Below are 24,607 nucleotides of genomic sequence, written 5' to 3'. Positions count from 1 at the left end.
ATGTCTTTCAAGATAAAGTGACACTTCCTTCAAAAAGATAAAGTGACACTTAGCGAATGAAAAAATGACAATTGAGTATGCCATTTACTAAGGAAAAGCCTAATGTATTTGAAGACAAAATCAGAAGTTGAGATACGGGGATAGGTTATGACTTATGACTACGGTAGAAAGTTCACTTTTCTGCCCATAGCAGGCAGGAGCAATGCAAGGAGGCCAACTGTGCTCGGTGGGACGCACAAAGAAGGATATCCGGACACCATTGAGAAAGCCAGTTGTGCGTAGATGAAAAAAATATAATACATTTTAAAATCACAATAAAAGTTCTCTTAAAAATTTATTTATCATCTAATACTCAATACTTATATTTGATAAATTAAAACGGTTAATTAAATATTTTATTATAACATAAACAACTATATGTCATTGAGTTGATTGGATAATATTTTCTTTTCTTTTTTTTGGCATTTCAACTAGTTGTCAATTACGTTACAATTGAAATAAAGATTTTATAATTATTTAAATTATTCAATAAAATTATCAATTTAAGATGAACATAAATATATGGGGATCAGATCATAAGGCTAGAAAAGTTGAGATACGGGGACAAGACTACTAGTATTTGAGGTACCCTTGCGTATTTGTAGAAGCCGGTGGGTAAAATATATATATATATATATATATGTATATATGTTTGTATATGTGTGTGTGTGTGTTTAATGCTTACTTATATATATGTGCGTATATATAATGCTTATTTATGCCCACTTGTTAAGTTTTTATATGTTGTTCTTTTTAGTTTATGTCAGCATAATGGTTATTATTTTTAGTTAAATTTATTAACCAAACAAAATGTACCACATTTCAACATGTTGCACACGTTAAAAAAAAAGACTTACTTTCCAACAACATCTTGAATTTCAATTTTTTAATATGGTAAAATTATTTTGGTACATAAATTTTCAAGTCCATATCATCTCAACTCCACCGACGTTGGAATCCTCAACTTAAAGCTTTAAAAACTGAATGCTTTTCTTTCAATCTCTATGTCTCATGGTTTTCTCGTGGTTTCAATGAAAAATAAATAAATAACAAAGCTGTATATGTTTCTAAATTGATATCACAAGAGAGAAGAAAAAAAAGTAGTGAAAAGGTGAATTTATCAATTTATTAATTTGATTTTAATTTTTTACTATTGACCATTCATCTTAACAGAAGAGCTAATGGCGACACTTTACCCAAATCATGAGGGCTTATATATAATTTTTTGAAATATGGAGAGTTATGTGATAAATCACCAAACTATAAGGGGGGTAAAAGGTAATTTACACAAAAAATCTGTGTAATTTGTGCAGTTGCATCTGCTTGTTGTGCGTGTTCAAATATCTTGTGTACAAATATACATATGAAAATATTGTACTAGATATATATGTCAAATATCTTATTCTTGCACATCACTTTTATTACGAATACAAAACGACAATACCCGAAAGACCCCCAACGGCACAAAAACCAACTAAAAACAAACTTTTACACGTCTGACTTCTCTGGCTTTTTGGCGAGAGAAATGATAAGATTATTATAGCAGCCTTTGCCCATGTGGAGAACCTTTGCTGCATGCTTCGCAAGCCTGTGGAATAAGTCAGGCATAATAGCTTCTCCAAAATGACTTGCGAGGATGGGTTCGTAAACTGATCTAATTAATGATGCCACATACTCTGCTTTAATTTGTTCATGGGATCTTACTGGGTAATCATCATCAATAGAGAAGGCAGCATCATAATGGGCCTTAAAAGTCTCCAGATATAAAATTTCGCAAGAACCTTCCTCCTCAACTATGCACTTTACTTCTTCTGCTGAAGGTGTAAAGAATGGAATATTGAAACTATCCAATTTTTCTTCCTCCAGAAGTCCCTGCAGATATTTGAAGCACGAGAGTTGGAAATTAGCCAATTTGCTAAAACGTCAACTCTAGGACAAAAAAGGTACAGTTTTTTTCCTTAATTTCAAAATGAATATATTATTATTGCTCGTGCTTTTAGTTCATATTATTATTTTTTCCAATACCTTTTTAACCAAAAAAAGGGGGAAAAAAAGATAGCCGACATATTTCTAACTTGAAAGAATTATCTTAACTGCATTGGAGTTGTGTGACCTAACTTCTAATTAAAGGTTACTACCATCTGATTTACGGTGAACTTGGTCTACACAAAGTTAGGTAAGGTAGGAACCCTGAATCAGCTAAGGTAGCTATCTAGTTTATTTCAGATAACAAGCAATGAACATCTGATCATCAAAGAGAGAGAGAGAAATGATAACCTCAACAATCAAGTCGTTTATTGCCATGTCAAGTAAGTCTAGGGGATTCGGTTCGTCGAATTCATCTACTTTACAAATGCAGGTAAGGAGCATTCGGCCACGTGAAAACAACTCTTTCGAATGAATCCTTAGAAATGTGGTAAAATCTTTCGTAAATTGATCCAAATATGCCTTCTGGACGGGCGGACGACATCCTTTGGAAGAGTAAATACTCCCTTTGTTTGCACCAATCCCCAATTCAATCACCAAACCGCTGGGAACCTGCACGTCTAGAACTGGTAACTTATATAGTCGGATCATTTTGTTAGTGTTGCATGTGGGAATGTAAATCATGAGCCACGACTTAAATAAAATATGTTATTAGTTTCTTCAGAAATCTCTTTCTTGCTACAAGAAAAAGTAAAAAGATAAAAGGGATTAACTCAAAGACCTGAGATAACCAATGAACACTGTAACAAGAGTGCAAAAAATGCATGGACTCCTCGGGGAAGAGTCTGCCGTAGAAAGAGCCAGGCATTGCGCTTATTAGGCACGATCCTATCTTGCGTCCATTTTCTTTCTCGAGTTTGCGGTAGAAGCTTGGCAGCAACTTGAAAACCGAATTGAAATCATTTTGGAAAAGATCATTCAGAAAAATCTGAATGGTGGGACGTTCTAATTCATTCTTCTCTTCCTGGCCAACTTTGTCAATACTTTGCACAATGTCCCGCACTGTTAAAAGTGTGTTTGGTCCAGAAGCGCATCCCAAATCCGCAACTTTAATGCACTTGTTGATGTTGGGCAAGTTGGCCCGCAACAATTCTCGTATGCATTGTTCAAGGAAAGGTTTCACCTTGGCAAGAGCCAGCTGTTACACATACCAGTCCAAAATACAAATGTGAAGTTAGAGATCGACGTATCATAGCATGATTTACCACTATTCTCTGTGTGTGTGTGTGTGTGTGTGTTAAAGAGAGATAGAGAGACAGACAGACATTGTAGGATGCATTCTTGGCGTAGCTTGTATCGCCTTCACCTTCATTCATATGCAGGACTTCTTGGAGCTCCATTCATATGCAGGACAATCGAATTGCGACTGCTAAAGAAGGTGTCTGTTAATGATTAATTGTGCAAAATTTCGGGCTTAAGTAGCGAAAATTTCATAGATGCGTATGCTAACCAGCTACCTCCGTGCGTAGAAAAGTCTGTCAATTCGTCAGAAAGAAAGCGCACAGCCAATGGGAACCAGACACGAATGATAAAATCAGAAGTTGAGATGCGGGGATGAAATATCTTATCTTATCTTACATCTTACATATATATATAAAAACCTAAGGCTTCTTCTCCCACGTTGCAAAAGATGGGAGAGAAGCAGCTACTATGTTTCGTTTTTTCCAGCAATAACCTCATAAAGTGTACCCTGATCTAAACAGTGTATAACTATTCTAGGGCATTTTTGTCCTTTTCCTTAAAAGTACGTGTTTGTCCTTCTAGACATAACAGGCTTTCAGAATAGTAGCTTACTATTTGGGCTGAATTTTGATTTTTCACCTGCACCTTTCCTCCTGTTCTTCCGCCTCTTTCCCTTCTTCCTCTACACTATCACTTTCCGCTTCTTTTGACTTTTAGCCCACCATTTTTCTGCTTCATTCCTATTTCTTTCCCGTCTATTTCTTTTTCCTCTCAACAAATGAAAGGAAGAAGCTGGAGTCTATTCAATGTCAAATCAACTCTTTTTTTTTTTTTTTATTTCTTGCTCAGAATTTACTTGCCCACATGATAATTCTACTTGAAAGGAGGAAAATGGGGAACTTTTGGTTAAATGGAAAGGATATTAGGTAATTTCATTTAAGAAGTGAGGTTCTACCTTTGCCTATTTATTCAGTGAATTTTTCATAATATTGCTGAAATTAAAAATCGTCATAAAATTGGTGTTGTTCGATGGAGGCTTCTTAAGTAGGGGTCGCCGCAACTCCGATGTGCGGTTTCAAGTAAAAATAATTTTTATTTTTATTTATTTTGAGTTGCTTCAGTTTCCCTTCTTCTTTAATTCCTTCAAACCATCGCCGCATATTTGATTTGCGGCGAAGGTTTTTGTAAATTTTTTTTGCATCGCCTCTCATGAGATGAGCGGCAATAAGTTTTTTTTTTATTTTTTTTTGCATCGCCGCTAATGAGATGGGCGGCGATGCAAAATCTTGTGGTATACGTTTCTTCGTTTTTTTTTTGAGGTATATATTTCATTTGCCAAAAGGCCAAACAAAAGAATGTACAAATTCAGGAACAGGACTTCTAGGTGACAGCAAACAGTAGCAAGTTAAACGCAAGTCATGCTGTCCCGCACAATGATGCGAAAAAATAAATGTTATATCTTGTTAATCATAAATTTGACCAACTTATGTACCAGATAATTATAGTTAAGTGAACAGATAAACAAGAAAGATTTGCACTATACATACGATATTTTTTTTTGTAAAGATTTTTCTATGATATATAAATGCATTGTTAGTTACCTTTATGACTGTATTTTTATTTTTTATATATCACATCAGAAAAAGTGTCACATTTATGACTGTATTTTCGTTTTTCATATATCATATTTGAGAAAAGTATTACATATTAATTTCAAAAAAGCGTTTCTGAATAATCTTTTATCCAAATTACAAAACTCATTTATCGGTATATAAAACAGTAGATTTTTCAAAAGATTTCCAAGTTATGATAAATTCTGCATTTAACAATGCAGATTTCTTTTCATATTTATTATTATTTTTTTAATCATGAAGAATTTTTTGACTAAGTTAAATTTTCATATTAAAATTTTTTTTTTGCATCGCCGCTCATGAGATGAGTGGTGATACCTTTTTCTCCTTATTTTTTTTTTAATAAAACGCAAGCGGCATGCTAAGGAGTAAACCCAGCCTCGCAGGCTATGCTTAGTTTTGTGATCATTTCCAGGTTCCACAAGTGAATAAGCTGAAGGCTGCAATTAGGGGTGTTTCGCGAATCCAGCCGCTCGCGAGCCAATCGCGAGCAGCTCTCACGAGCGGCTCGAATACGAGCTCGTCAATATCGAGTTCGAGTCGAGCTCGAGCTAATTAAATCGATCTCGAGCTCGAGCTCGAGTTCCAAAACATTAAACTCGTTGACTCGCGAGCGGCTCGCGAGCTCAATTATATATATTTTTTATTTTTTTATAATTACATATATATCCCTAATATTTTATTATTTATTAAAAAATTATTATTTTATTCATTTTTAAAAATAAATAATTATTTTTTATTTTTTAAAATATAAAATAATAATAATTATTTTTTTATTTTTTAAGCTCGAGCTGAGCTCGACTCGAATTTGACTCGAGCTCGATATTTTGAGCTCGTCAAGCTCGAGTTCGAGCTTCACAAAATTAACTCGAGCTCGGCTCGATTAGCCAAAGCTCGACTCGAGTTCGACTCGTTTGCACCCCTAGCTGCAATAAGTAAGACATAGCCTGAGATCCTCATTTCATATAATTCATTCAACGTGGCAAATCGGATATAACATAAATCAGAATGGAAAAAGCACCACGTCTTCAACCATCTTGAATATATGTACACCGGATTTCCCCCTTCTCGGATTGCATTGTGGAACAATTATTTGGAACAACTCATTTCCTTATAGGAATAGGAATTGTTCCATCTATGAAATGTATGCCACAAGATTTTGCATCGCCGCTCATCTCATGAGCGGCGATGCAAACAAAAAATAAAAAATTTATTGCCACTCATGCGATGCAAAAAAAATTAAAAAAAAAACCTTCGCCGCAAATCAAATGAGCGGCGATGGTTTGAAGGAATTAAAAAAAAAAGGGAAACTGAAGCAACCCAAAATAAATGAAAATTACAATTATTTTTACTTGAAACCGCACATCGGAGTTGCGGCGACCCTAATTAAGAAGCCTCCATCGAACATCACCAATTTTGTGACGATTTTTAATTTTAGCAATATTTTGAGAAATTCGCCTATTTATTCTTACTCTTACTGATTAAACATTTACAAATGCAACATAGTATAGAATCTTTTGAACATTTACAGATGCAACATAGACTACATAGTGTAAGATGTTTTGATTTTCATTGGAAAGATGCTACTGCTAGAAAGCAATAATTTACGCACTTAATTTTTTCCACATCTTGCCAGTAAACGTATGAATAATCCCTAACGCATGCTATTTTACAACCTAAAGACCAATGATGCAAGCAATCCATTTTTCAATTATACCACAAAATCACTCAAAATCACTGAACTTAATAAAGTTTTCTACAAGAATCTCTAATATCGGATTTCTTTTTAGCTAAAACTTTAATCCTCTGGCCTAAAAATGCTGTTTAAAAAATTTTTAAACATAAAAAGAAAAAAGAACAATCAATAATAACAGTATTTAGGTCGGTATTTCAATTAATAATAAATAAATAAATAATGTTCATTTCTAATATTGTTAGGATCAACATTTCTTCAATTTTAATAGGTGGGGCATGATCTATGCTAAGCATCTTATTACATTATATACATCTATATATGAACTGTCATTACTTACTTACAATTTAGATGCTCTGAATTATATTTTCTACACAATTGGTTGGGTATTAGTTGTGCTATTGGACTTAGATGAATGATTATTCAGTCTGATGAGAATTTTGAACTTTTTCAAATGGGTAATTTTTTTCTAATATAGAATAAGGATTTAGATACAATTGTGCCCAAGTTTAAAAATAAGAGTGGCAAGGAATTTTTCAATATTTGTTACATAGTAGATTGGGCATTGGCTGTGCCTTGCTCAGCCAGAATGATTCTAGTCTTATATAGACAAAGTCAAGACTTCTACTCTCATATTGAGCCACGTGGCTGCATTTGGGAAGGGAGTCTACTGTAGTATATTGATAAGTGTATGTTTTGAGTGTTTTATTAATTAATTTTGGTGTATTTTAATTAATTTTATAACTAATTAACTAAGTTTCTAGTAAAAATATACATTTTGTGATTTAAATATTAAAAATTGCATTTCTATAGATTTTAATGGTGAAAATTTCATATTTTTGTAGGTTCAATTATTCAATCATCAATTGGAGTGACTTGAGAAGATATTCGGATGATTGTTGATGATTTGAAATGATTTAAAGAAAACATGAACTATCAAATGTTCAAAAGAGGAAATGCAATCAAGAATAAAAGAAATTGAGTTTTCCAACTTTGATACCTTGTGGTCTTTCAGCTATATCTTGAGTTACAAGCATTGAATTGAGGTGATTCTTAAACCATTTTGAAAATAAGAGATAGTTGCATGTTTGATATGAAGACTCGAAATCTAGTTTAGTCGTTTTCTTTGTCAAAATGTTGAAATACAGAAGTGCATTTTTATTGTCAAAAACTAAAACAGAGTTCTGACTAGTCGAGAATATTTTGGTTATTTCTTGGTCCACAAAGCTCCCAATTAGATGATTCTTGAGGCATTGAAAATGGACTACAACTTTCATTCCTTTTACAAGAGTTAGTTCATCCTCCATCATCAAGAAAGTATCAGTTGACATTGGACCAAAAACAGAGCAAAGAGAACACTTGACCAGAAATGAGCAAACTTGAAAAAGAGAAAAACATGGGTATAATATGCTACCTTAGGTCATGTTTTCGAGGTCGCATAATCTTCATTTGTGGCTGCAGCTTGCTCTGCAATATTTGCTTTGTTCACACAAGCTTTTTGACTACTTTTTCAGCAAGAATTTCGACTAGATATGAGCTAACAAGTATGGAGACATCAAGAAACAACCTTTTGATGATTCCAAGAGCCAACTAGCACCAACCTTAACATGATTACTTGGAGTTTTAATCCTCTATAAATAGAGGCTTTTGGGGAACATTTTTCCAATTTTAGGAAGGCTAGAGAAACTCCACAAAAATGTAGTCTTCACTAGAATTTCTTTAGTTCATTAATTAGATTAGTATAGTATAGTTAGTATAGCTTATCCTTCTTGTATTTGTAACTAAACTTGGATGAAGATTAAGGAGCAAAATGAAGAGTTTGATCTCATGTGACAAGGGTGATATCTCTTATACTACTTTATCTCTTGTATTTGATTTCATATTTAGTTTTTTTTTTTTTTTTTTTTTTTAGCTTTTTTTTTAATTATTTATTTATTCATGGAAAATAGAACCAAATATTCTTCTTACATAATCCTCATTTTTCTAATTGAAGGTATCCCTATTCTGTCCAAACGGATTGCCCCACGAGCCAACCTTGGGAATTTACTGAAAGCATCGTAAACCTCAATTTGTTTATCTGGATGAGATATACCCACATTAGATAAAGCATCAGCAACTGTGTTAGCCTCCCGATAGCAGTGCGTGAATTTAGGTGGATCATCTAATAATTGCCAAATCTGGTTGACGTATCTTCGAATTTTCCACGGACACTGAGTACGACGTTGAATGATCCCAATTAAAACCAAAGAATCTGATTGTACACATATGTTTCCAAAACCGTTATGTATACAGATCTGAAGACCAATAAGAAGGGCACAAGCCTCTGCACGGAGACATGTAGTATCTCCCAGATATGCCGAAAAACCAATCATTGGTAATCCAGTGGAATCCCGGAGTATGCCCCCACCTCCACCTATTCCTGGATTACCCTTAGCACATCCATCCGTGTTAAGAGTATACCTCCCTGTCTCTTTGGTTTCCCAGCGGATACCTTGATATACAACCGTACCCCCAGGTGCCTTTGACCAATCATACAATTGACAAAAGGATTGTAGTCTTATCAATTGTTTAAAATGTATTCCTACCATGGATTGGATTTCTGAGAAGATGGCTTGGCGAATGGCCGATGATTGCATCTGGACACCCTCAAACATTGCTTTGTTCCTTTCCTTCCAAATCTGCCAGCAAATTACACTAGGAAGAATACGGCAAATAATCTTTCGTAACTCAGAATCCTGTGAATTCAACCACCAATCAACTATGCGTGCTCGTAGAAAAGATCCTGAGAATTTTATTCCACATAACCCTCCAAAATAATTCCAAAGGAATGACGCAATGTGTCCATTGGAGAATAAATGCTCAATAGACTCCTCGGAAGGCTCAGTACAGCAAAAGCACTTTGACGGCAAATGGAAACCAAATTTACGAAGCTTATCCGGTGTCGGTATTCTCCTCAGAAGTAATCTCAACATGAAAAATGAAACTTTCAAAGGTATCAGAGGGTGCCAAATGGAAGCAAATACCATAGACGTGGGTCGAGTCTGCCTAATGTCCCCAAAAGCCGAATGTAGAGAGAAATTTCCAGTTGTTGTGGGCATCCAAAAGACTTCAGCTATACTTCCTTCTTCTGGGATCATTTGTTCTGAGATGGAATAAGCAATTTCCTTTGGCAAAGTGTGGTATAGAAGATTCAAATCCCAATGGCCGTTGTTTACGAAGTTTCGGAACGTCAAATTTGGGATAACTGGAACCTTTAGAAACAATGCACCACTCCCCAACCAGTTATCGTACCAAAAATGACACGCCCCATATTTGGCCACCCATAATATTGAGAGTTCCACTTGCCGACTCACATTGAGCATCCTTCGCCAAATTGCCGAATCCGTTGGCCTGAGTTCTACCTGACAAGGGTGCAGACATTTACAATACTTTGCTTTCATGAAGGTCGACCACAGTGATGATTCTGTTCGGAATTTCCACCATAACTTGGAGGAAAAGGCTGTGTAGACGTCACATAATCTCCGAAATCCAATTCCCCCTTCCTCAACTGGATAGCACAATTGAGGCCAACGTATCCAATGAAGCTTCGATTCCTCGGGTGAGGATCCCCAGAGGAATGCCGAGCATGCCTTTTCTATAGTTTTAAACACCGAGCTGGGAATCACTGCAGCTGACATTAGGTGAACTGGTATTGAAGATAGTACATGCTTGATTAGAATAATTTTTCCTCCAAAGGAAAGTAACCTTGATTTCCAAGACAGAATCCTTGCTAGTATTGCGTGACAAACTTCTCCAAAATAAGATGATTTGCATCTTCCAATGTAGAGCGGAAAGCCTAAATAGCGTATTGGAAATGATTTGCGGGCAAACCTAGAGATGCGATCAAGCAGCCGTCGTCTTGCTATTGATGCGGGCAAACCTAGAGATTTCATATTTAGTTATTATACAAGTTTGGATTTGTGTTTAAATATGTATTTCTAAAGTTTATACCTAGAGTTATGGATGAACTTGCTATATCTTATTAGTAATATTTACTTGGTTATTTGATGATATTATTTTGAGTAAATTATTTATTAGTTTTACTTTTCTAATCATGATTAACCAACCATTAATTATGATAATATTAACGTGTTAAATTTGCAATGAGAATTGGGATTAACAATAGTTCAATGAAATGATAAACTTAGGGAATACACTCACGAGAGTAGAGGTACACTTATGTAGATTTACTGACTTGTTTCATGCAATTTTATAAAGAAATAAGTTTGTAATTAATTTCATAACCACGAGAGTAGGTATGGTTTAATTACAAGTATAGTTGATTCACTACGAGAGTAGGTTTCATATACATTAAGAAATTATGCTATAACTAGCCAAGATAATAACATTCACTTAATCGGTAATTTCATTAACGAGAGTAGTTAGGAATTTCATACCTCTAGAAGTTTTATATTATTATTTTTATTACGTTTACTTCATGTTTGTAGTGTAGCTTTAATCTTTTGTAATTTGTGGTAATTTAAATAATAAAAGAGTTCGAAAGCTATCGGTAATTGACAATTTTCTCTGTGGGTTTGACCCTTAATACTCTATGCTCAATCACGCATTGTATATTTGTGAAAAATCGCATATGGGGTATTTTGAATTTTATAAATATGAAACTTGACTATAGATGAACTAATTGTTATATACATACCCCGTGCCCGTCAAGTTTTTAATGCTGTTGTCGGGGAAGATTTTGCTCAATATTGGCGCTAAGAATAACTTTATTAATTTAGACATTTTTTCTTGCTTTTCTTGTTTTTGTTGTGTTTATTGTCCTTTTGTTATGTTTAGTGTCTTGTTGTGTATTTTATTTTATGTTTAGTGTCATGCTTTTGTATGTGTCGAGTCATCTATTCTTCTTGACTAAACTTGTTTTTGAATTACTTTGAAAGCATGTTTAGGGCTTTAAGGTGAGTAGAAAACATGAGAAGACAATGCTTGAGAAGTGGAAGATCGGCAATGGATTATTACTAAGTACAAAGTATCTTGAATAGAGGTAGCCAAGATGTTATCGAAGGTATACCATTCAAAAATGGTTTAAAGAGTTTAAAGGCTAAACTTGATATTATAACATTAAAAGTTCAATTGGACACCATTACAAACATGCTTAAGCAAAAGAGGAATGTTAATACTTTGAATTCTTATCATGTGATTTGTAACTTGTGTGGAGATTATCATGCTACTCATATATGTATGCAAGCACAAAATGTGGATTATTATGATGAATTTGGGTATTACAATCCTTATTTTGATCAATATGATCATAAATGGGGGAATTCTTAGACTTATGATTGGGATAATCAATGTATTTATAGTGATTCTCAATGTTATCATGATTACCCACCCGAGCGTGTCTAATATGAATCTAAACTATCTTGGGAATTAGCCATAGAAAAGCTAGCTAATGCAACCTTTGATCGTTTTAATAGGGTTGAGCAAAGATTAGATGAATTAACTTCTCATTTTGGTAGAATACAACATCAATTACACGTTTTGTGTGAAGTTATTTTTTCTAATCATGTGCAAGATGACCCTAGCATGAATGATGGAAATGTTGTATGTCGAAATGGATTGCATTTTGATGAAAATGATGCATCTAATATACGTTTCAATGAGAAATTGTCCATTTCACAAGATCAAATCCTTGGAACTAACTTTGAAACTCAAGAGATGAGCATCAATGACTCATTTTTCATCCCTCTTGAGGAATGTGTTGAAAACATAGGTTCTAAATATATCGTCACCCAAGAAAGGCAAGCAGATGTTCCTTTGGTGAGCACTCAAGTGACGCACATTCAAGGTATTATTTATCCATCACTTGAGATATGTAAGCCTCCTCCACCTCTCATACCATTAGAACATGTGGCTTTGATATCAAGCCACCATTTATTGATCCACCATGTCCTCTAATGATGAATTATTCATTGACAAAACCTCGAAAAATGAAATTATATAGTCAAGCCAACAACTATAAACAAAAGTGCTAGTTGAGAGGTAACCCAATATTTTGATGACTTATGTTAATTCATGTGATTGTATGCTTAAATTATGCATTTAATGTATTGTTTTTCTTTTGTAGGTTTGGGAAATAGAAGTAAAAGTAATCAAATGAGATGAAAAAGGCGCCCCTCGATTTGAGTATTTAATGTTTTTGATTCGTTAAAGAGAGGTAAAATACATATTTTGATCATTTTACATATGCGTGCATTGATTATTTTATCGAAAGAATGATCTAGTGTGCATTTTAAGCAATAGGGGTACCATGTGTAATTTTAAAAAGTTGAATCTTCTGCAGAAAAGTTACAGAAAAAAATGCAGCCTCATGGAAAACGCGACCTTAAGTCACGTTTTCTGGAGGTTGCCTATTCTATTCTACAATTTTTCAACAGAATACACGAGTACAGAAAACATGACGTAAGGTCACGTTTTCAAATGGAAGACAAAAAACGCAAGCCTGAAAACACAAGCTCAAGCTCGCATTTTCTTCTTGCATTTTTTAAGTTCTTTTAAGAAACAAAAATGCAGGCTGCCTTATTCTTCTTTTCTTCTTCTCCTCCTCACATTTTCTCACACATACTAACACACACTTCACCATTTTCCTCTTTTACTCAATTTCCTTGTAAGAAATCATCAACAAAATATTATTTGACCTTCATAGATCCTTTTTAACTAATTAGAATTCAGGAAAAAGATCTCAAAAATTGGTTGAAGGTTAGGGTTCATCATTTCTAATTCCATCAATTGGAGGTCAATTGGAGTGATTTTCATAGGACTTTTTGTATCATTTGTATCACCAAACATCACTCTGCCAATTTGAGATAAATTTCTTGAACTTAATTTGGTTTTAAAATTCACCATTTGCATATCTTTTGAGTTTATTGAAACACTTTGAATGGTAAATTTGTGATATTATTTATTGGTGTATATAAGTTCCATTATGCTTATGTAACATCTTTAAGCATATTTAGATGATCAAATGTAGGAATGTGATGAGCTATGCAATGTTTCAATTCATGTATATTCCTATTTTATGATCAATGTAATAATTGGTCTTAGAATATTGTTAAGCATAATTGGATAGTTCAAATTGCTAAAATGTGACTTATTCATGATGCTTACATGTCTACATTCATTACATGGTGACATTTTAGCAAATTTGAATTTGTAAACTTTAGAGAGTGGCTAGTTTATCTAGTTAAAGGAAAATGATACATTTAAATGGAAATTTATTGCTTAATTTTCATATAAAACATCATTGGATGAAAAATTTTGAATATGTGAAGAATTTAGCAATTTGTAGAATTTTAGGAGTAAAAAATGTGTGAAGTGAAGTGAAGTGAAGTGTTTCATTGTACCTTGAGTAGTTTCTTGTATATTTTATATGGGTACATCACCACGACAAAGGCGTAGAAGTTATGGATCGCCATTTTGTGTTTATTAATACCTTTGTTATCACTTTTGTTTCTCATTTTTCAATTCTTAGGTTTAATTACTAATGGTTATCCAATGGAACTAATAAAGTTTTGGAAATAAGCGGATAATGGTTTGTGACACTTCATGACACTTCAATTATATTAATAAGGGAGTATTCCTTTTTTTTATTTCCCTTCTTACACATTGAAGACAATGTATATGTTAAGTGTTAAGGGGAAGGGAATTGAGATTATATGCATCGTATGTGATTGATTTGTTCGTTGCAAATATTGAATTTGTGCTTGAAAATGTTATTGTGCTTAAAAATTTTTCAAAATTGGGTTTGTTGGCAAGGAGTTTAGTCCATTTATAAGATGAGACTCTCACAAAATTTTTTCAAAATCTTGTCTAAAATTGTAAAATTGCCCCAAAAGATTTCAAATTTTTTCAATTTTATCCAAGGGCAACAAGTTTCATACCTTTAGTAATTCAAATTTCTTCTACTTTTAAGATAAATATATGTGACTTGACAACTTTTTTTCTCATTTAACTTGGAAACGACTATTATGTGATTATAATTTGCGCATTTATAGGAAACTATCTTAAAAAGTGGAGAAAATTATGTCTAAATTTTACAAATTTGATGAAATTTCTTCTCTTTAATTGATTTTACATAGTTAAGTAATTAACATGGTCAATAAGTGCAATATTCTTCTCATGGTTATTTTTGCTTTTGAAAAAAAAAGAGAGAAAAAAGGAAAAAAAAGAATAAAAGGAGAATAAAAGTTGTTCTACTTCAATGGTTTTTGTACTTAGTAATCGGGAATGTTCATATACAAATATCGATTTTCGCATAAAACGGTATTAGAATTAAGAGTATGCAAGGCAACTTGAGAATATGAAATGTTGAGCAATTGGCGATTTTCATCTAAAAATGTCAATTTTTGTGACAAAAAACACTTTCACAACTTGAATAATATTAGATATATTATATGAATAAATCCTTTTTTGCATCTGAAAAAGGTGATGATCATGGGTTTAGAAAGCATTTTTATTCACCATATGACTCGCTTGTGAAATTGGAAAAGGATAAGAAATTGACTTGAATTAGTTAAAATTATGGCATAATTAGCTCTCATTTACTTGATATTATGAGTACTTGAACTTGATTGAATGATTGCATTATGGTTATTTACCTTGTTTTGAGGAAATGAAGTTAAACTGTGTACATATGTTTAATTTCAAAGTTTTGAATGATTGTGGTTAGTAATTCTTAATTGCTTGAGGACAAGTAATGGTTCAAGTATGGGGGAGTTTGATAAGTATGTATTTTGAGTGTTTTAAGTGTATTTTATTAACTAGTTTTGGTGTGTTTTAATTAGTTTTATAACTAATTGACTAAGTTTCTAGTGAAAATATACATTTTGTGGTTTAAGTATCAACAATTACATTTCTATGAATTTTAAGGGTAAAAACTTCATGTTTTTCTAGGTTCAATGATTCAATCATCAATTGGAGTGACTTGAAAAGATATTTGAATGATTGTTGATGATTTGAAGTGATTTAAAGAAGATATGAAGTGCCAAATGTTCAAAAGAGGAAATGCAATCAAGAATAAAAGGAAGGGAGTTTTCTAGCTTTGACACCTTGTGGTATTTTGACTATATCTTGAGATGCAAGCATTGAATTAAGATGATTCTCAAACCATTTTGAAATTAAGACATTTGTTGTGAAGACCTCAAAGTTCAGTTTAGTTGTTTTCCTTGTCAAAATATCAAAATACAGAAGTGCATTTTCATTGTCAAAAGCTAAAATAGAGTTCTGACCATTTAAGGATATTTTGGTCATTTCTCAGTCCACAGAGCTCCAAATTGGATGATTCTTAAGGAATTGGAAAGCTAATGCAAAGGACTACAACTTCATGTTTTGTATAAGAGCTAGTTCAGCCTTCATCATTAAGAAAATGTCAGTTGAAGTTGGACTAAAAACAGAGCAAAGAGAAGACTTGACCAGAAATGATAAAACCTGCAAAAGAGCAAAACGTGGATACAATACGCAACCTTAGGTTGCATTTTCGAGGTCACATATTCTTCATTTGCAGCTGAAACTTGCTTCACACAAGATTTTTTACTACTTTTTTTGCAAGAATCTCGGCTGGATAGTGCTAATAAGTATGGAGACATCAAGAAGCAATCTTTTGATGATTTCAAGAGCCAACTAGCACCAACCTTAACTTGATTACTTGGAGCTTTAATCCTCTATAAATATAGGCCTTTGGGAAATATTTTCACAACTTTGGGAAGACTATAGAAACTTCACAAAAATGTAGTTTTCACTAGAATTTCTTTAGTTCATTAGTTAGATTAGTATAGTATAATTAGTGTAGCTTATCCTTCTTGTATTTATAACTAAACTTGGATGAAGATTAAGGGGCAAGATAGAGAGTTTGATCTCATTTGACAAGGGTGATATCTCTTCTACTACTTTCTCTTATATTTGATTTCATGTTTAGTTATTATACAAGTTTGGATTTGAGTTTCAATGTGTCTCTAAAGTTTATACCTAGAGTTATGGATGAACTTGTTATATCTTGTTAGTGATATTTACTTAGGTATTTGATGATATTATTTTAAACAAGTTATTTATCACTTTTACTTTTCTAATCATGATTAACCAATCATTAATTGTGATAATTTTAAGGTGTTAAGTTTACAATGAGAATTGGGATTCAACACTAGTTCAAAAAAATGATAAACCCAGGGAGTCTACTCATGAGAATAAAGGTGCACTTATGTGGTTTTAGTGACTTGTTTCATATAATTTCATAGAAAAATGAACTTTAGTTGATTTCATAACCACGAGAGCAAGTATGGTTTAATTACAAGTATAGTTGATTTACTACGAAAGTAGGTTTCATATACATTAAGAAATTACGTCATAACTAACCAAGATTATAGTATTCATTTAACCGGTAATTCATTAACGAGAGTAGTTAGAAATTTCATACCTCTAGAACCTTTATATTGTTATTTTTATTATGTTTATTTCATGTTTGTAGTGCACATTTAATCTTTTACATTTGTGATTGTCTAAATAATAAAGGAATTCGAAAGCTATCAGTAATTAACAATCTTCTCTGTGAGTTCAAAGAATGGAAGTCAGGAATTTCAATTTTTTGTAATGGAGTCTGGTGGGATGCTTAGAAAAATTAAGACTTGAAAGCGGATTTCAAAAGTGATTTAAATGATCTGATATTGCATTGTTGTGTCAACCCTATCAAAACTTGCACCAATTTATTTTCAATTGAGGTTCTCTTCTTTTTTTTTTTTTTCCCTTTTCCCCTTTTTTGGCTTTCTGGCATTTCATTCATTTTTTGAAATTTTTAAAATTTAGGCCAGTTTATTTTTAATTGAATTTTTTTTGTTCATTTTCTTTTGTTCCTCTATCACTTTTCACCTCTTAAGACTTTTCTTTCCTCTCTTTTTAACGCAAACTTGCTTCAATGTAGGTTTGCGATCCTTAGGGGTTGCCAAATAAAAATAATTTATTCTAAAGGTTCAAAAGAGATAACTAGGGATAGAAGGTTTGATTGGAAAAAAAGAAGGCCTGACTTTCATTTCATTTTCCGCATTAACCCTGAAAGGAAACTTTCGTTTATCATATTAAACATTTTTCACACATATTCGAATTGATCGGTTGAGGAAAAACTTGTCCATCCATTTCTGTGAGAACAAGTGCTCCACCAGGCAATACCTTTTTGACAATAAAAGAATCTTGTCAATTTGGGGCAAACTCTTCTTTTGGGCTTATCTTGCACCGACAAAAGCTACTTCAACGCTTTGTCTCCTTCTTCTGATAGTCGCGGTTTGATCTTCTTATTTTAAGTACGGGCCATTCTCTTTTGATAACACTAACCATGACAAATGGCATTTAGCTATTTCTTATCAAGTGACTACTGACTTTTATTTCTTTAATCTTGATCCCAATTCAGCTTGAGTTTCTCTTTATACCATTTGGGTCTCTTTGAAATATTTTCAAATGTCTCTTTGCTACTCCTATCATTTTGAAATCCAAATTTACATTCGTGAGATTCGAGATTGCTGTCATCAAATTTTGGAACAGTAATAGTCAAAGGGTCAGAGGATTTTATTGTTGGTCATCTGAAAAGAATGCGTAAGTAACACAGTATATGTAAAATTATACAGTTTATTGAATTTCAAAATAAAGATCAAACTTAATAGCATGTTACTTATTAAACAAGACGTATCTTCAAAAATCACTTGATTCAAAATTATTTACAAAAATATAGTTAAACAAAAGACACACGCATGAATGATTTTCATGGATTTTAACCAAAGACAATTCCTCAAATTTATCGAAACTCCCTTCAAGAGAGAGTGATCTCACTAGTTCGGGATTTTCAAATTATTTCATTGGGGATAATGCCTCAAAGGTGTCCTTATGTTCGGGACAGGGTTTCGTACTTATATTCGGTCATTGTTCTCCCATTTTCCTTAGCACTATATCTCTTGCTTCAATCATATCCTGAATTTTATGTTTCAATGCCCAACAATTATTGGTGGAATGTCCAGGAGCTCCAGAATGATAAGTGCAGACGGCTTAAGGGTCATAATTAGGGGGAACACGCCTAGGATAGATCTTGGGAGGCATAACATCAATTTTTCCGGCAACTTTGAGTTGTTCGTATAATTGATCGATGGGTCGGCCTTGGTTGGTGAAGGTTCGATATGGGGTTGGGTTTCGAATTTTACTGTTTAGAGGATAAGTTTGGTTATTTGGTTGAACAGGTCTTGGATTATAAGGAGGGAGAAGTCGAGTTTGAAAATTGAGTTGAAAAATTGGGACGAGTAATATAAATGGGTTTGCATAATTTGGCCGAGGTCGAAGGTGATTGATAGTAGTATGGTAAACAGGGCGTGGGTTTGGATAATATGGGTAGGGTGATGAATATGTGGGGTATTGCTGAAATCTAGGTTGGGAAGAAAAGCCTTAGTCCCAGACTAATGCGGCTTCCCCATCTTTCTTTTTGAACTGAGGCGCCTTGCTACTGCTTCTTGCATTTTGCAAGGCTTCTAATTGCGATTTCAGAGCTGAAACATTAATAATTTTTCCCACTCTTACAAACTCATCATATTCCTTCAATTTGTTGACAATTTCTACAAGCAAGCATCTAGTCATGCGAAAATTTCCTCAAAATAGGGCAGGTTATGAGTTTTGATAAATATTCGAACAATTTCATCCTCGGTCATAGGAGGTTCCACCTTGACAGCCAATTTCCTCCATCGCTTCGCATAAGTCTTGTGATCCTCAGATGGTTTCCTTTTAGTGCATTTAAGCGTGGTTTTCGTTGGAGCAAGTTCACAATTGTACTCATATTGTCTCACAAAAGCAGTTGACAAATTCAACCATGTTCTCATTTCTTTAGATTTTAAATTGGAATACCAATCCAGAACATCGCCTTCCAAGGTCTCCGGGAATAAACATATTGGCAAATTTTCATCATATACTGGCTTTTCCAACTTATTTGCAAATGGTCTTAGATGCATCTTGGAGTTACCAGTTCCATCATACTTACTAAATTTAGATGTTTTAAAACCCAAAAGCAATTGCATGTCTGGAAAAAGACACAACTCATCATAATCGAAACATCAGGCTTGCCCAATCCTTGAATTTTTCTCATGAATTCATCAAATTTATCTAACCTTTTCAACAAATTTTTGTCTATTGGGGTGGAGGATTCACCCCTTTTCACCTTTCCTTGCATAGCAGCATTCACCATGAATGACTCAGTGGTGGTGTGATGAGCTATTTGAGAGTTTGGGTAATTCTGAAACATTTGAATGCTGGCCAGATTGACTTGGATGTTATGGGGATAAGTATATGAAAAACTAGAAACAGGGTAGGTGAAAGTCTCTTCGGATATGTTTGCAAATGATGGTGCAAAGGTAACTTGGGTATGAGATAGAGGAGGTGGGTGGTGTTCTATTTCAGGTTGGCTAATAGGCATGGGATCATGTTGAATATCGCTACTACTAGCAACCAGTTGGTCAATCATGCGTCTTTCGGTTGACATTTCCACGCTCAATTCATTGAATTTGTTTAACATCTCACTCAGTTGAACTCCCAAATTTGCAGTGTCTGCTGGAGGTGTCGTGGTGGACCTATCAGATTATTCCGAATGTGCACTCATGTTTACACGATTTCTCAAAACTTGACTGTGAGATCGTGTGACGATGGGGTTTCTTCTTATAGTTATGTTTACAATTACCTAAAAATTTAGAAAAAATCCTATTTCGATTCCCTTCTTGATTAACTGCTATCAAAAGAAAGAAAAAGAAAAAGACACGAGTTAGTACAAATTAAAGTAATTTGGATGCATGTTCTATTGGGGAAGCACTTTTTGTGTCAAGGATAGCCCTAACATGAGAATGCAATCCTCTAGGATAGGCACGTACAATACCTGATGAATCCGATCAACTTATTGATATTCGAGCGAAAAGCAAATTGAAAAAATTTGGCCAATTGGAGTGAGAAAAGACATATGTTCTAACAAAATGAGAACAAAGTCCAAATGGATTGATTACTTTGATTAACACATAAAGTGATGTGTGAAAGAACCTACTCTTGAAAAGATTGCAATGTCTTGACTAGTTTATTTAGTGAACCTTATATCGAAACCCTGAAAGAGAATAAGCGGGTCAAATGGATCGAATGAAATTGGTGAACTTTGTTGGATCGCCCTAAAAATGGGTAAACTGGTCACATGGATTAAATGAAATTGATGATTGATTCAAAATTGACAGGATCATCCTAAAAAATGAGTAAACTGGTCAAATGAAATTGATGATTTGTTCAAAATTGACTGGATCACCCTAAAAAATGGGTAAACTGGTCAAATGAAATTGATGATTTATTCAAAATTAATTAGATTGTCATAAAAATGAATGAATAGATTGAGTTAATGATTTATTAAAAAATGACTAAATTGTTCTAAAAGTGAATTGATCTAATGATTTTGTGCTAACGGCTCTTTCTTCTTCTTTTTTTCGGTTGGCCTTTTGGCCAACCTTTCCTACTTGGCTGGCGACTTTCTTTTTTTTTTTTTTTTTGCATTGCTGAAGCTTTCTGCAATGGCATATAATAGCAGTAGCTCTCCCCCTCCCTTTCCTTTTGTTGTTATAACTTTTCAACATATTTGGGTAAACCCTATTCATCCCATAATTAAAATTTAATATCCTAATCCTACTAATCCAGATATGAATCCTCTTAAATCTCTCATACAAGCATATATATATATATATATATAACATAATACATAGCCGTAAAATCTTTAGAATAATTAATGCGACTAATGGAACTTAAAAGAGAAGTTTTCACGTGAATTTGGGACTTACAGGTTTAGGTGCCCAGTTGCCTGATTGATTGATAGTGACGCCATCTTCTCATTCTCTACTCTCTGACGGCTCTTGCTCTAAGGGGAGGTAGACAATGAAAGGTATGTATGATGTTTTTTTTTCTTTGTTATTTTCATACGTGCGCTAAACCCTAATAACCACCCATTAGTAGATGGGTTAGATAAGAGTTTAAATGTTATGAACTTTTACTCTATTTTATCTCATTTCTATCCTCCAATTAACCCTTTAATCTATCCTACACTTACTTTTACTTTTACTCATAGTAAATTACCATTTAGTTAATTGGGCAAAAATAAAAAAAAAAAGTCAAAACCGTGGGTTTTATATTCTACCCCCCTTACAAAAAGTTTCGTTCTCGAAACTTACGTACCTTGATTAAAAAAATAGGAATATCTATTTTGCATGTCTTCTTCTAACTCCCACGCTACCTTTCGCAGTGTATGGTTCGACCATTGTATTTTCACGTAGGGTATGGTCATTTTTCTTAGAACTTGATCCTTCCGATCCACGATTTTTAAAGGGACTTCCTCCACTGACAAGTTCTCCATCACCTCGATGGGTTAATTCTCGGGTCTGACACATACTTTCTTAGTTGGAAGACATGAAAAATGTTATGTATCCTGAACAGAACAAGTGGAAGAGCCAGTCGATACGCTAAAGGTCCAACTCTCTGCAATATTTCGTAAGGTCCTACATACCTTGGACTTAATTTACCACTTTTTCCAAACCTCAACACTCCTTTGGTGGAGAATACTTTCAAATATACCTTTTCTCTCGATTGAAATTTTAAAGGCCTTGTCTGTAAATCCGCCCAATTCTTGTTTCGGTCCTGAATTACTTTTAGTCTCTCTCAAATAACTTTAATCTTCTCCAAGATTCTTTCCACCAAATTGGGCTGGTTATCAACGTCTTACCTATTTCATCCCAATATAAGGGAGATCTACATTTTCGCCCATACAACATTTCAACGGTGCCATACCTATTCCTCTATGATAGCTATTATTATACGAGAATTATATTAGTTTTACCAACCTATCCCAACTATCCGAGAAGTCTAGAGCACAAGCTCTCAGCATGTCCTCCAGTGTCTGTATGGTCCTTTCTAACTGTTTGTCCATTTGGGGGTAGAGGGCGGTTTTTTAGTCTTAGATCAATCCCCATAACCTCTTGGTAGGTCAACCAAAATCTAGACGTGAATCTAGGGTCCCAATCTAGCACTACTTTCACAATTCATTTTTAGACTAGATATCACATTCTCTCCCCCTAAAAAGGTTTCGTCCTCGAAACCTAAAAGATATAAACATCAAAATAAGTTAACAAAATTCCCAATATTCTTCAATACATCTTAGGAATTATTCCTACAATATCTAAATTGGATTTCCTTATTTAATTCCATCAAACTTCTGCTGCACACTCTCATTTTTCTCAAAACCTCTCATCTTCATATTTATATAGCTCAGATGAACAGAATATCTCTGACAAATCCAACATTCTAAATATTGGCTTATAATGCTCCATAGAGATCAACCTATAGAAAGGATGCCAAAAACACTAACATTACCATTTCTTCTTTTGTCATACATTTTATCACAACTTACTTATCCACTATTGCAAAAAATAATCATTATCTCGATATATGGGTTCCTGCCCACTGTAATTGGTAATGAAAATCTCTTATTTCCTTCAAATCCCATATCTATCTAATTTCAAATTCCAAAAAAAATATCAATAATACCTCAAATAGCATCACACTTATTTTCAATTCCTATAACCTGAGTTGTTATACCATTAAATGCCATGGAAATCTTATTTCATTTGACCATCATTTTTTTTACCTCAATTCAATTTCCAAAACAATATTCATATTACCGTAGAACATACCAAAACACACAAAATTTTATACAAAAATTATCGTCAAATTCTCATATTTGAATATAATAACTTCATCATAACTTTGGTAAAGTATTTATCTATGCGTAGAATTTCGAACTCATACAAGTTTAGAAACCTGAAAGTGTTTGAAACACATAAGTTAGTTAATTGTACTTCTTACACCATTAGAACTTAGAGTACGAAGAGAATTTATTAAGAATTATTGTTAGATTCTTTCTACATGATATGATTTTTTTTTAATGTAGAACACGTTTATCTATAGGTCGTTTTGAGATTGGAAGAGTATCATAAAGACATTTTGTACAGGGTTCTGGGATACAATTATTTATGGTGTTTATTCACCTTCATTGTTAATTTATGTATCTTCGTGTGTACATATTTATAGAAATTATACTTATTTGATAAAGATACTTATTCAAAAATCTTGATTAACATTTGTTCGCGAAATACATTTTTTTTAAGACAAGAACTATGTAAGATTATGTATTCTAAGAAATTTCTAATATATTTATTGACCAAGCACGATGTAATAATGCCAATAAACTAATTGAATAATTATCTGGGGCATGAGATCTAATCGTTGTAAATCTCAATAAGAGACAAATCTATTCACTCTTGGCCACATCTCCCACCGAATAAGTACTATTGCTAGACTTATCAATTTGCATGGGATAAGGCCACACACCTATTAGTTGTCATCAGTAGTGGTAATAATTCAATTAGAGTAAAATGGTAGCAGCATCAGTAGTACTTCTATCCAGGTAAGAGCACTCTTTATAAAGCTCTATTACAAAAAGAAAAGGTTCGCAACATTTAATTCTTCATCCTTTGAAAAGGTTTCATCTGTGAAGCCTAATCCCACGTCAAGATAAGTCTATATAACATCCAATATCGTTGTTACCCATCGTGCAATTAATTCTACACAACTTAAACCGGGTCTCTTTATTCACTCCATCACACTTGCTACATACTTTTAATTCCTTGACACTTTCAATTTCCTATAGACAGTACTTCAAATATATATAATATTTCCTACACGTCCAACACCTTAAACTTAGATTGTACTACCAAAATCATATTCAACAAAAGGACATCATAAACACCAATAATACCATTTCAACTTAAATCACACATGCAAATTTTCAAGCCTATTTATTCAGTCACAATTGATCATTTTCTAGTGTGTATTTCCTCTAAAGAGTAAATCGTACCCTACGCTCTGTTATCACTAAATATTATGAAGATCTCTTATTTCACAATCCTCTATCCAACCTCATTCAAATTCCTAA

The 24,607-nt window shown here is 33.5% G+C and overlaps 1 protein-coding gene across 3 annotated transcripts; it reads right to left on the bottom strand.

Moving 5' to 3' along the window:
- Positions 1-1,321: 1,321 nt before the first annotated feature.
- Positions 1,322-3,621, bottom strand: LOC113707907 (monomethylxanthine methyltransferase 1). Of its 3 annotated transcripts, none has more exons than XM_027230303.2 (5): positions 3,483-3,621; positions 3,291-3,391; positions 2,747-3,163; positions 2,317-2,577; positions 1,322-1,911 (listed from the first exon to the last, which is right to left on the bottom strand). In XM_027230303.2, the coding sequence occupies exons 2-5, from the start codon at positions 3,363-3,365 to the stop codon at positions 1,528-1,530; spliced, it is 1,137 nt and encodes a 378-aa protein (XP_027086104.1). In that variant the 5' UTR covers positions 3,366-3,391; positions 3,483-3,621; the 3' UTR covers positions 1,322-1,527.
- Between the last annotated feature and the right edge of the window lie 20,986 nt (positions 3,622-24,607).

Source organism: Coffea arabica, chromosome 9c (assembly GCF_036785885.1).
Source record: "Coffea arabica cultivar ET-39 chromosome 9c, Coffea Arabica ET-39 HiFi, whole genome shotgun sequence".
Classification (NCBI taxonomy): domain Eukaryota; kingdom Viridiplantae; phylum Streptophyta; class Magnoliopsida; order Gentianales; family Rubiaceae; genus Coffea; species Coffea arabica.
The sequence above is the reverse complement of the archived record's forward strand: the minus strand, read 5'-3'. Positions and strand labels throughout refer to the sequence as shown.

Coding starts and splice junctions, on each gene's coding strand:
- LOC113707907 (XM_027230303.2), bottom strand. CDS start 3,365: ATGGAGCTCCAAGAAGTCCTGCATATGAATGAAGGTGAAGGCGATACA. Junction 3,164..3,290: donor CCAAGAATGCATCCTACAAT/GTCTGTCTGTCT, acceptor TATGTGTAACAG/CTGGCTCTTGCCAAGGTGAA. Junction 1,912..2,316: donor TAAACGACTTGATTGTTGAG/GTTATCATTTCT, acceptor AAATATCTGCAG/GGACTTCTGGAGGAAGAAAA.